The 13577-nt window shown below is 35.4% G+C and overlaps 2 protein-coding genes and 2 long non-coding RNA genes across 5 annotated transcripts; 2 read left to right on the forward strand and 2 right to left on the reverse strand.

Annotated features, from left to right (window-relative positions):
- On the reverse strand, positions 1-1263 carry LOC124456202. Its single transcript, XR_006952161.1, has 5 exons — positions 1134-1263; positions 812-946; positions 591-662; positions 114-197; positions 1-37 (listed from the first exon to the last, which is right to left on the reverse strand). It is a non-coding gene; the product is annotated as an uncharacterized LOC124456202 (long non-coding RNA).
- Positions 1261-2049, reverse strand: LOC124456182. The gene is made up of 3 exons (XM_047006685.1): positions 1819-2049; positions 1395-1746; positions 1261-1326 (listed from the first exon to the last, which is right to left on the reverse strand). The coding sequence occupies exons 1-3, from the start codon at positions 1905-1907 to the stop codon at positions 1261-1263; spliced, it is 507 nt and encodes a 168-aa protein (XP_046862641.1). The 5' UTR covers positions 1908-2049.
- A 371-nt stretch (positions 2050-2420) lies between these two features.
- LOC124456200 lies at positions 2421-9198 on the forward strand. Of its 2 annotated transcripts, XM_047006697.1 has the most exons (9): positions 2421-2853; positions 3569-3700; positions 3810-3903; positions 5174-5379; positions 6916-6959; positions 7031-7093; positions 7892-7954; positions 8023-8212; positions 9119-9198. In XM_047006697.1, exons 2-9 carry the CDS (start codon positions 3629-3631, stop codon positions 9149-9151), a joined length of 765 nt encoding a protein of 254 aa, XP_046862653.1. In that variant the 5' UTR covers positions 2421-2853; positions 3569-3628; the 3' UTR covers positions 9152-9198. The 2 variants fall into 2 exon arrangements, 1 of the variants encoding a protein (XP_046862653.1); XR_006952159.1 differs by lacking the exons at positions 2421-2853; positions 5174-5379; positions 6916-6959; ... (2 more) ...; positions 8023-8212; positions 9119-9198 and adding an exon at positions 4148-4226 and having other exon boundaries at positions 3124-3700.
- Positions 9199-9367: 169 nt separating this feature from the next.
- Positions 9368-11869, forward strand: LOC124456203. The gene is made up of 2 exons (XR_006952162.1): positions 9368-9487; positions 11479-11869. It is a non-coding gene; the product is annotated as an uncharacterized LOC124456203 (long non-coding RNA).
- Positions 11870-13577: the final 1708 nt, after the last annotated feature.

Below are 13577 nucleotides of genomic sequence, written 5' to 3' on the forward strand. Positions count from 1 at the left end.
CTTCAATTCTTTCAACATTGATCAACAAATCATCAACCTGCAATAAAACCACATAACGAGAGTCTAACGTTTGTCGTTAAAACCACACGATTTATTCATAAAGAGCTTGTAACCTTTTCGTGAAAGCTGATGATTGCATCTGCAAACTTTTGCACATAAGGATCCAGTTTGTAAGATTCCCAGGTGAGACCAATACCCTACGAAAAAAAAGCATTACATCTGTTTCATTAAGAACGTTACTGACAAACGCAAAATGGTCAAAGATTTCCATTACGACCGCAAACATCTGTGTTTCCAGTAAATTTTTCAAAAAATTACTCGCAGGAGTGTTCCTAAACATAGTGTAGATCAATGGGCCTGTTGTGTCTAAGAAGCTTCTTTAACAGTAAAAAAATTCATTGGTTATTGGTGATTACAATCAATAGCTATCAGTGCTTGAAATTTTTAGTCAATATAGCAATTTTTTCCGTTTTAGAAATTTGCTGGGGGAGAGAGAAATATTTTATCCATGCCTTATCTTCATCGCCACCAATTTTTAGGTATACGAAAGGTGAAAACCTGTAGGCTGAAAATTTATATAAAGTTATTACCTCACTGATCAAGTTTTGAATATCTCTTTCTAGACCAGCAACCAAAGGTTTTATCGTCTTCTTGTTTGTAACCTAAAAATTACGCAAATAGTTTACATACACTTACATCTGCAATTTTTATTGACAAAAAAGTTAAACTGTGAATGTCGTGAGACTATTCCATACGTTTTCTACATGGAAAACTTTCGCCAATCTTTGTTGACAGTTTATCAACTTTTTACCTTTTCTCAAGCTGTTTCGTAGGAGCAGACACTCTCAATAAGAGAAATGGCAAATGGATACAGCTGATTGGCTTGATGTGCTTTGTTCACAATAGCAAGTGGCACTCGAAATCCAAGCCACTTTAAGTTACGAACCTAAAACATAATTTGTCAAGAAATAAAATTATTGTAGGTTTAAAAATGATTTAATTCAGTTCAATATTCATAATGAACTGAATGAGTATTGAACTTCATTTATAAATAATTAATCAGTTCATTTTGAAGTTGAAATTAGCATTTTCTTCTCTACTTTTATTAAACATGTGATGTAGTCATAACAAACCTGAACAAAGGAAAAGTGAATAATGGATGACGTGGAACAACAAAAGACGGTATAGGCACAGTACTTGGCACAATGCCCCATGCTGTCATGATGAACATCACCTGCCAGAACAACTGATCCACATTCTTTAGTTTTTCAGCAGTTTCTGTTGGTACTTTCTCCAAAATATAAATATTGATGGGAAAAGAATGTTCTATAAATGTAATTTAAAATATTAGTCACCCTTAAAATCTGCAGCTTAAACCAAAAAACATGCCATACTAGCTGATGTCTAAAGTATGTTGGCAGTGAAATAACTTGCAGTCCCATATGCTTCATTGCTTGAAATGTTTTGATAGCTGAAGATCCCGCCACTAAGACTGCAAATGAAAGTAGAAAGTTTCCAGCTGCAATCTTAGTACCAGGCATCAATGGCTGACTTTTCCAAACAAATTCTTTATGACAATCAACATTTTTGCACATGGTTTTTATGGTCACCATTGTTCCACTTTGACAAACATGAACCACAAGATTTTTTCCATGAAAAAACATGCATGTTTTAAACAACAGAAGAAGCTGTTTTAAGAAGACAATGTATTTCTGCTGCTTTTGCACATTGTCAGAAGTGTTGATTCTAAAGAATAAAGAAGTAACACCAAATACTAATTAGTGTGAAGCCAACGTTTCTATTTAATATATATCTTACATTGGTTCTGAGTATTCATCATCATCAAGAACACTCTCACAATTATAAACAAGATTTTCATCATCTTCTGTGTCATCAGTAGTTTCCATTTCAACACATTCACCTCAAACTACATTGTTTCAATTTGGTCTTATCAATGTTCACATTGATAAGGTTTCTCTCCTGTATGTATCCTAACATGTTCATTCAATTTAGAAAGCTTTCTAAATGTTTTATCACAATGTTCACATTGATAAGGTTTCTCTCCTGTATGTATCCTAACATGTTCATTCAATTTAGAAAGTCGATTCTTCTTCTGAATTATTAGTACTTTTAACTATATTGCAATTTGTTTTAACATTTGTTATGTTGTATTCTTAGAGGGGTAAAAAAGTCTGATTATATCACAAGAAAAGATATTGTTACAAATGTGCGTAATTGTTGACAGTTTTTGACACTACCCAGTTTTTAATAAATCATTTTATGTTTGAATGAACTCAAGACAATCTAAAACTGTTAAATTACAAGTCTATTCAAAAGTATACGTTCAATGTACTTCGCAATACAGAATGAAAAAAAATGGAAATCACAACAACAAATTTACATGTCAACGGTATCTATGAAGCATTTCATACGTAATTCAAACAAGATGCCATGAAATACCAATAAAGACATAATATTTTAGCTAGCAATAGCTGCTCATCTCACCTTTATAATGTCTGGTCATTACTTCCATACATGTCCTTTTTAGAGATACCAATTTTCGTTTCAAGCTACATGGTCTTAATTTATTTCGGCCATATGCCATGGTCTTAGTGTTTTGGGTATCCTCACGGGGGATGCCCAAAACACTAGTGATTTAAGTACGGGGATACCCAAAACACGGGGATACCCATATCACTGTGACACCGACCATGCCGACCCTGCGAGTTGCCCTTCTATATATTCTCTATTCTATGGTGTCGTGATGATGAAGATGCTCAGTGAAAGTAAAGACGGATTTTGAGGTAACATTGGAAGAATGTAGGGAAATATTTGTCGTCGTTAAGACTTCAGGTATTTGTTTTGATGAATGTCGCAACTTTGCTATTGAACCAGATGATTTAATTTTTATTGTAGTTGAAGTATAAACAATCCGACAGGCTGTAACTGTTTATAATGTCACATGGTACACTATATGATCTAAGTGAGCAAATTAAAACATAACAAATATTTAAAAACATTGACAAATGTCAATCGTATAGCTTGAGATTGACTGCGCGCCTTGCTCTCGTTGACATTGTTTGGTTAGTACTTTATTCAATTTTCTTCGTTTGGTTTGTACTTTATTCGTAATTGCTTTCTTGTCGTTAAATGTCTGAAATTGAATTTTCAAACTTAAAACAACGTGGATCAATTCGTTTCTGTAATGTCTTTTAACCACGTTATGTTTATTCGTAAGCATTTTAAATGCCCATTTATCATTTTAACTTTTATGTTGCGCAAAATGATCGGCAAAATGCCAGCTATGGACAATTTATAATTCCTACACTCTCAGACAATGTAACTGTATTTCTAATTTATAATTCCTACACTCTCAGATAATGTAACTTTTATGTAACTGTATTTCTAATTTATAATACGTACACTCTCAGATAATGTAACTTTTATGTAACTGTATTTCTAATTTATAATACGTACACTCTCAGATAATGTAACTTTTATTATACCTACACTCTCAGGCAATATTACTGTAAATACTGTCAAAATAATGAGTAATTTTACCTTCCAGTGAAAATGTTTTCACATGCTGCAATGGTAAGGTTTTATAACAATACCATTCCTGCTGTGCATGTCATTCCTGTTCAAGCTCAAAATTTATTTGCAAATGGACCAAATAACTGTGAAACAGTTTACAAACAAGGTAGCTTTCTCCAACTGTTTTGAATTAATCATAGAAAATGTGTAATACAATCATGATACAGTGCGCTCATGTAGATTCACCTTATGGAAGTCACGCCGAAAATTTTAAGGTTCTTGCTGAAAGAAATGGAATTAAAGTTGTTGATCCTGAAGTTCATCCTAATATTGAAAATGGACTCAATGAAATGCCTGTGGTTGCACTGAGTATGTTTTTTACAATTTACATGTACAATTTTTTCTCAAAATTTTCAATGTTTTTTTTTTGATGTTGGTGATCAATTCATGTTGGTAGGAAATATTTTATTATCTATTTCATTCTGGGAAAACAGAATCATAGTAGCAACTTTCCCTCACAGTTTATGATATTTTCTCATTCTTTATGAGAGAAGAATTTTGTGAATTTATCCATTGTTTTTGCTATCCAAATTGTATTGATCTCTGTTTGTAGATTTATCTGCTGATGCTGCTGAGTTTTTTCCAAGATCCCCAGCATCTTTATCTGACGAAATTGGTTTACATGGTTCAAAACTCCAAGAAGAGCAGAAACTGCAGGCTCAGATATTACAGGATTGCATAAATGATTAAAAAGAAAGTTCTTATGGAAGTCACGCCGAAAATTTTAAGGTTCTTGCTGAAAGAAATGGAATTAAAGTTGTTGATCCTGAAGTTCATCCTAATATTGAAAATGGACTCAATGAAATGTCTGTGGTTGCACCAGTATGTTTTTACAATTTACATGTACAATTTTTACTCAAAATTTTCAATGTTTTTTTTTTGATGTTGGTGATCAATTCATGTTGGTAGGAAATATTTTATCATCTATTTCATTCTGGGAAAACAGAATCATAGTAGCAACTTTCCCTCACAGTTTACGATATTTTCTCATTCTTTATGAGAGAAGAATTTTGTGAATTTATCCATTGTTTTTGCTATCCAAATTGTATTGATCTCTGTTTGTAGATTTATCTGCTGATGCTACTGAGTTTTTTCCAAGATCCCCAGCATCTTTATCTGACGAGAAATTGGTTTACATGGTTCAAAAACTCCAAGAAGAGCAGAAACTGCAGGCTCAGATATTACAGGATTGCATAAATGATCAAAAAGAAAGTTCTTATGGAAGTCACTCCGAAAATTTTAAGGTTCTTGCTGAAAGAAATGGAATTAAAGTTGTTGATCCTGAAGTTCATCCTAATATTGAAAATGGACTCAATGAAATGTCTGTGGTTGCACGAGTATGTTTTTACAATTTACATGTACAATTTTTACTCAAAATTTTCAATGTTTTTTTTTGATGTTGGTGATCAATTCATGTTGGTAGGAAATATTTTATCATCTATTTCATTCTGGGAAAACAGAATCATAGTAGCAACTTTCCCTCACAGTTTACGATATTTTCTCATTCTTTATGAGAGAAGAATTTTGTGAATATATCCGTTGTTTTTGCTATCCAAATTGTATTGATCTCTGTTTGTAGATTTATCTGCTGATGCTGCTGAGTTTTTTCCAAGATCCCCAGCATCCTCATCTGAAGAGAAATTGGTTTACATGGTTCCACAACTCCAAGAAGAGCAGAAACTGCAGGCTCAGATATTACAGGATTGCATAAATGATCAAAAAGAAAGCGAGGCAAAAAATGCTAGTCTGCATAAAGAGAAATCCATGTTGCAGAAAGCATTTAAAGTAATGTCATATTTAATACTCCAGGACAACACAACTAAAATGGAAAGCAACACATACAACAGCACATACAGCAACACACAGACCTACACAGTGCAACACATACAGCAACACACAGACCTACACAGTGCAACACATACAGCAACACACAGACCTACACAGTGCAACACATACAGCAACACACAGACCTACACAGTGCAACACATACAGCAACACACAGACCTACACAGTGCAACACATACAGCAACACACAGACCTACACAGTGCAACACATACAGCAACACACAGACCTACACAGTGCAACTCATACAGCAACACACAGACCTACACAGTGCAACTCATACAGCAACACACAGACCTACACAGTGCACACATACAGCAACACACAGACCTACACAGTGCAACTCATACAGCAACACACAGACCTACACAGTGCAACACATACAGCAACACACAGACCTACACAGTGCAACTCATACAGCAACACACAGACCTACACAGTTCAACACATACAGCAACACACAGACCTACACAGTGCAACACATACAGCAACACACAGACCTACACAGTGCAACACATACAGCAACACACAGACCTACACAGTGCAACTCATACAACAACACACAGACCTACACAGTGCAACTCATACAGCAACACACAGACCTACACAGTGCAACTCATACAGCAACACACAGACCTACACAGTGCAACTCATACAACAACACACAGACCTACACAGTGCAACTCATACAGAAACACACAGACCTACACAGTGCAACACATACAGCAACACAGACCTAAACAGTGCAACACAGACCTACACAGTGCAACACATACAGCAACACAGACCTAAACAGTGCAACTCATACAGCAACACACAGACCTACACAGTGCAACACATACAGCAACACAGACCTAAACAGTGCAACACAGACCTACACAGTGCAACACATACAGCAACACAGACCTAAACAGTGCAACTCATACAGCAACACACAGACCTACACAGTGCAACACATACAGCAACACAGACCTAAACAGTGCAACACAGACCTACACAGTGCAACACATACAGCAACACAGACCTAAACAGTGCAACTCATACAGCAACACAGACCTAAACAGTGCAACTCATACAGCAACACACAGACCTACACAGTGCAACACATACAGCAACACAGACCTAAACAGTGCAACACAGACCTACACAGTGCAACACATACAGCAACACAGACCTAAACAGTGCAACTCATACAGCAACACACAGACCTACACAGTGCAACACATACAGCAACACAGACCTAAACAGTGCAACACATACAGAAACACATAGAGCATCAGATAGAGACAATTGCATAGAGACAATTAGTTAGGTCTAAAAGCACATGAAAAACAGACAACTGACCCTTTGTGATTTGTACACTATCATACATGTAATGGATTGATCATCAAAAAGAAGTCAGGACCATCATTGGGCAGAGCGACTAAATGTAATTATTGCAGTACGGACAATTTTTTTGTTTATTTGTCAAAATTTAGGCAGCGACAGATGAATTAAGAAAATGTCAAGAAAGAAATACTATGTATGGGTTATGATTGATGAAATTCAAACATAAATATTGTTGACAGCAATTAGACTTTTTCTAATCGCTAGGCTGAGCAAGGAAGTCAACGGTTTGGCTGACAGACTTCTAGAATCCGAACAAACAAATGCCAGGTGCGTGCATAATGTTAAAGGTATAAACATTTAAGCTTTTCAAAGATTTCCCATGGTGGGATTGGATTTCTTGTGCGCTGAAATCATTTTCTCAACCTTCATAGTGCTTTCCAGCAAGAATTTTTTACCGTGTTGAACACGGTATTTGATAGTTTCACAAGTTTACAGTGCAATAAATTTGTTACACGGAACTAACATGCTTTCTTTCTTTCTCGCGCAAGAAACTATGGACTTCATATATCAATTCCAATCAGTATAACGCCATTTATACAAACGAATTTTTAAAACTTAACTTTATTATGTTGTACAAACGCTTTCTCTTCTCTCGATTGCGTACAAACTTTTGTTACCCAGTCTTTGCAACTATATCTCTTTTTGATCCACTGTTTCTGTTCATATTTTATCTTGTTTAAACTTAGCGTACATAATAAATTACTTTTGTCAAAACTTGTCATTCTCCCCTACGATGTTTGCTGATTAAAAAGCAAGTCGAAGCTCTTCTTGAGAAATGGAACAAAGTAGCTTTTGTAAGGTTCTTGAGTTAAAATTATTGTTCTATTGCCAATAAGGGTGCAAGTAAATGCAATGTTATTTGCAAATGTGTAGTAGGGAGCTCATTCATCTTACAATCTATTCACAGCTCATCCCTCATCAAACCCATAAATATATCTATATTGTTTCCATGAGGCTGAGATTTTTTATTTATTTTCCGCCGCAGATGTATTTGATCGTTGCATTGAAACATCAATTTGGTTTTCTTCTCATTCCATAATTGCCGTTCTCATTTTTCTTCTTTAGCGATGAAGTAATGATGTCATGCTCGTCTAAGGAAATGAAAGACGTCAATTCTGGAAAACAAATGTCAGCAGTTACAAGTTTTTTTGACGGTTTATTTTGTTCATCTTTTAAATATCTTGTATCATATGCAGGATCATAGAGGAGGATTATGAAACAAACGCTGAAGAAAAAACCTCTTCTTCATCAATTCCAAAGAAAAATGAAACAGAAAGAGGAACCATAATGGATATATTGGATGATGTAATTTCTGACTCAAACATTGAGAATGAGTATAGTAACTGGACTGTGGCGAAGAAAAAATTAAAGGTTGTACAGCATCGAGTAAGTCTGCTTAACCGTTGCATACAATAAAGAATAACTTTTAAGACAACCTTACAGTTTCGATAACAACATGAAGCAGGGCTGGATTAACCACTGGGGAGGACTGGGGACCACCTTATGCTGGATGGCCTTTTTTTAACACATTGTTGAACGTCCTTTGCACCTCTAAAAGCAAATAGACATTCATTTCACTGAGATTATAACTGGCCTCTGTCCAAGGTCTGGCGCTGGTCGTTGTTCAACACCATTAGTCCATTCTTATTACAGACATTGGACTATTTCTCCTGTTGTCGTCACTTGTATTATCAGTAAGCAATTTGACTAATCAGGTGGGCGATCCCTTTTCTCTTGTTTTGTTGGTGGCCAAGGACCCTGATCTATTATGTCCCCTTAATCCGGCATTGACATGAAGCATATATGAATTGCACTAGCCAATTCTCTAATGGTGTTTACCATAAGTTAGAACAAAATCCAAAAGAAGATACTGCTCAACATAGAAATGGGAACTAATAAAAATCCAATTCATTCTTCACGAATAGCATAAATCGATGAATTGTGAATATAGCTTGCTAATTTTTCATTCTTAGATACGAGCAACAAGATTAAATCTCTAAATTAATTAGATGTTGATCAGCCAAGTAAAATTAATACAGAATGCCGTGTCAATTTTTTCAAATCACTACTGAGAATATGTCTGGCCCAATTTGCTATACAATCCATACTTTCACCAAAAGTTCGACTCGTTTTTTAGATTCTTGACCCAACAGCATGTCGTGAAAAGTCAAAACAAATCTAATACTGCCTAAACAAACACTCCAAATCAACTATATTGTGAATCCTTCTGGATTTCTTATCAATTCCTTGAATATCAATTGTTCACCTACGTCACTTTTTTATTTCATATAGTCCCACATAAAGACGAGGAGAGAAATGTTTTGAAATCAATCAAACAAAGTAATATTGGTAACATGGCACGGACAAAGATGACTCAAGTCCCTTTTACTGTTGATGAACAAACTGTCGCAGACATTTCCGTCGAAAACGAGGCAAGAAAACAACCATTTTTTCATACGATAGTCCTTTTTCATCGCAAGCATTTCAATTTTGTTTCGAAATTATCTATATCGACAATACGTAATTGACTGTCTTAGAGAGGAACTGGTCCAGTTGTTAAAGGTAGCCAAGGAGACTTTCGGAGATAAAGGTTTTAGAGGAAAGAAAATAGAAGAAATCGTTAAGCGAGTTAAGAAAATCACTGTTTGAGTACATAAGCAGGTATGATTCAATCTTCTACAATGATTTGTAAGCGTTTAAATATACTAAGACTACGTTTACACTACGCCGGAGCGAAAAGGTGACTGCAAAATTTGACTGCTTTACACGTTTAAATTCCGCTGTCAAAATTCGTTAGTTGTTTGTGAAAGATGGCGCCATTTCTTATTTTCATATTGCTAGATGTTTATAGGTCAAAACAATGATTTGTAATAATTACAACGACACCAGTCATTAAAAGCTTTCCAAAACATAAAATGTTCCCCATTTTCAACTATGCGCTACCACACGGGACAAATTAAAGAGAACTGGCATCTAAAGTGTAGCGAAATATTAACGGTTTGCTGTTTACATGACAATGCTTAGCGCTCCGTTTTCGTTCGACCACGTTTAGAAAGTGTGGTTGTATCGCTCCGGAAAAAGTAACGTGTTCAAACAATTCCGCTCCAGTGCAGTATAAACGGAACCGTGTTCTGTTACTTTTTTGCGCCGTCTTCAGATCGATCCGGAGTAGTGTAAACTTAGTCTAAGTAGACAAAAGCTGCACTTTCAATCATCCTTTTTGATACTTACGATATAACTGCTAAAACATGAAATAGACTATTGCTAAAAATCGACCAACCTAACACGAGCATATTCACCATTAAAGTTGCATACGAGCCAAAGAAAATTTCCCTCGAGGATTAACTCGATGAATATTACGTTGGATATCGAATTTTTCAAACCTTTTTTAGTTTACGCAGGAATGCAAAACACGGATTGTTGTTTATATAAAAGCCCATCTGTGTAAATCTTTAGTTAAAGTTGAAGAACATGTTCAAAATTAAAAGCGACGGTCATTTTCCTTCTCTCTCTCTCCGTCCTACATTGATGTTTTAACGATACGCTCTAAGTGATCCAAGAATATCGTCGTGGTTTACAAGAATTTTCAAAAGGGGTCATGAATTATTAAAGTTTGTTCAGACATGTGCATTGGAAGATAAAAGTATTTTTATCGAGTAACTGTATTTCACTTTTCTTTATATCAAAAGTTAGCAACTCTGCTTCATGTAATTTCAAATCAAACGGACGAGAATATACTCGAGTATGCTGCATATGCATAAGAATAGAGAGGGCGGTAAAAATGCTGTTCTTATATTGAAGACATGTCGTTTTGCAGACACGTTTACGCTTAGCGTACCTATTTTTCATTATCATATCGATATCTAAAAATTTTGTGGTAAGCGTAATCGCGAAAGCTTAGAATTCAGACGCCATCTTGAAATGATTGATTGATAATTAGAGGGCTTATGACATCCAAAGATATTTCATCCTTTAATGACATGCATAATATTCAGGTATCTCTCTGTTCTGCTAAGTGATCATACGTGATTAACCATCTTTTTTGGTTAAACATTTTTCAGAGGTGTCATGTTTCGCCCAATCATGTAAATCTTACAGACGAAAGTGTAGCAACCGCGATTAATTTGGCGAGCCTGGCATGACGGTCCACACTCTTGACTGGAGATGATTACTCTACAATTGCTATTTCATCTAGCCATAGCTATAGATCATGTACTTTATAATTTCAGTCATACGGTTTTTGTTTGCCCAGGCCTGACGTAAGATTGAAATAAACTCGGCTAAATCATTGTTAACGGTTTTTCTGCGCAACGGTTAAATGTGACCTTGAAAATGCCATAGGAACTATCGAAATACAAAAAGATAGTAGTAGAATAAGCTTCGTGTAATCAAATAATAAGTCTTTATAACACAACATGTACCTAAAATTATTTCATTTGATCCGATATGATCGCTAATATTTCGACAAGGCTGACGGGAAGTTTTATCAAAGCGTTGTAGAAAGACTTTTAAAAATAAGTGAACATACTTGGCGTTCATCCTATTGAACTTGTTAAGCTAGTGTGTAGTAGCTACTGTTGCTAAATAGCGTGTGAAAAAGGATGCGTTGTTAAATGTTACTAATGCTCATTTTTGTTGCTTCGTTTTAATAGAGTCCGTGGATTTATGTCACTGACAGATTGGCCTAAATTGAGAGACACTGAAAGAAGAAATGTCCAAACAGCAAGGAATGCTACTTTTTAGCTGAGTTCATTATTTATTTACTGGCGGTTGCATGAATGATGTTTTTTGCGTTTTTGTTCACTTAAAGTCCATACAAGCTTGGCAATCAATAGATGACTTGTCGTGTTAGACGTTCTGTAAGGCTAAACTATTGCTGTATTGCAAACCAAAAAGGGAAATTTAAATCATAAAAACTTTACTAGAAAAGAAAGAAACTTCTACAAAACAGACGGACGTTCTTGAAAATTTGTTATGTGTTTATATAACTTAGTTATATAACATAATTTGTTAAAGATTATACTGTTTGCATTAAGTTGTTAAGATTATCTATTTCGTTACTTTCGTCGTACGATACCTTACATCAAAGGTACGTCTGAGACTATCTCGCGTATCTTACGACCATACAACATACGTGTCGCACATAAACCAATCACAACGTTACGACAAGTACTAACGAACATAAAGGACAGAGAACAACCCAACGAACGACAAGGTGCAGTTTACAAAATAAACTGCTCCGACTGCCACGCCTCCTATATCGGGGAAACTGGCAGGAACTTAAACATAAGACTTACTGAGCACAAACGAGCTACTAAGAAACAAGACAAAACTAATCACATTGCCGAACATCACCGAATCACAAAGCACAACATTGACTGGGACTCGGCAAAATGCATCACTTACAGTACTGACTATAGACAACGGCTTACATTAGAAAGTTGGTATACCAACTTGGAACAAACCCCCCTGAACAGATCACAGCAATTACCGGCACCTTACAAACGACTTATTCACAATACAAACAAACGATCAACTAAAAACACTACACTTCAAACTAATACACAATTGACACCCACACATTACAACTAAAAACATCACACCTAAATCACACATCACAACTAAAAATAAAATATTTCACTTCACACTAATCCACAATGACAATACACATTTCCTGTACACACAATACAATGACGTAAGAACCAGATAACAAATACGGCTAACCTGACGTTTACTCCTCATTTGACTCTAAAGATGACTACCGCTAAGGTTGTCGAAACGTCAGTCAACAACAACAAAAACAGTCCTTCTCAGGACTTTATTAACCTGGACGATCATCATTTACAAACAATAGACTGGATATAGCTTCTACAGGTATCAAAAGTGAAGCCTAATTATATCTGCAAACTTCACTTCCGGGTACCACGGCGAGATACACATTACTATAAAAATGTATGGCGGATAACGTTTACAAACATGGATTTTCGAATATTTAAGACCTTTCGCGACTCCTTACTAACCTCAAGTATTAGTCATGGATAAAACAGGTTATGCAAATCGATTTGACATCAAAATGATTCCTATAGCTGTAAAATATCGACGTTAGTGTTGATTTAAAAGTTGTACATGCGAGAAGGTATTTTGTCCCATCGTTGCCAATGCAAGATAGTTCACTGCTCGCTTTCCAATTTCTGAGGCATTTATGATCTAGTATACGTTTCAGTTCTTTAGAAATGAGGTGAGTTACTTTTTTATCATTCTTTCTTTATGTTGAGAGATTGCTAAAATAGCAAACTTTTTAATCGAGTTTCCCTTAGATAAAGGTTTGTCTTCATACAACGAGAATGAAATGTAAAACAGTCATTTGCATGCACCCATAATTATAACCCCATATGATAAATAATATGCACGAATTAAACTGTTTCTTAGTTGATAACCAGTGTTGCTAGATGGGTAGCCTGCAAACCCGCCTGAGCTACCTTTAAAAGTAGCCCATAATAGCCCAATTATATTTTGCAAGAAATAGCCCAAATTTTCATCAAAACAAGTAAAAACTAGCCCAAGTCTGTTGAAAATATTTAATTTAAACCAAACTACACATTGATATCGTATATCGCATCGTTTACGTCTTCTGTACTTTCATACATTTCTGAAGTAAACCTAGATATCATTTGAGGCCAAGGAGTGAAATTGTTGCAGCAAATTTTTTGCGTTGCCATATATGATTTCACGTGCAAGAGATTCTCTAGTA

The sequence above is a fragment of the Xenia sp. Carnegie-2017 genome, unplaced genomic scaffold (assembly GCF_021976095.1).
Source record: "Xenia sp. Carnegie-2017 unplaced genomic scaffold, XeniaSp_v1 HiC_scaffold_43, whole genome shotgun sequence".
Lineage (NCBI taxonomy): Eukaryota > Metazoa > Cnidaria > Anthozoa > Malacalcyonacea > Xeniidae > Xenia > Xenia sp. Carnegie-2017.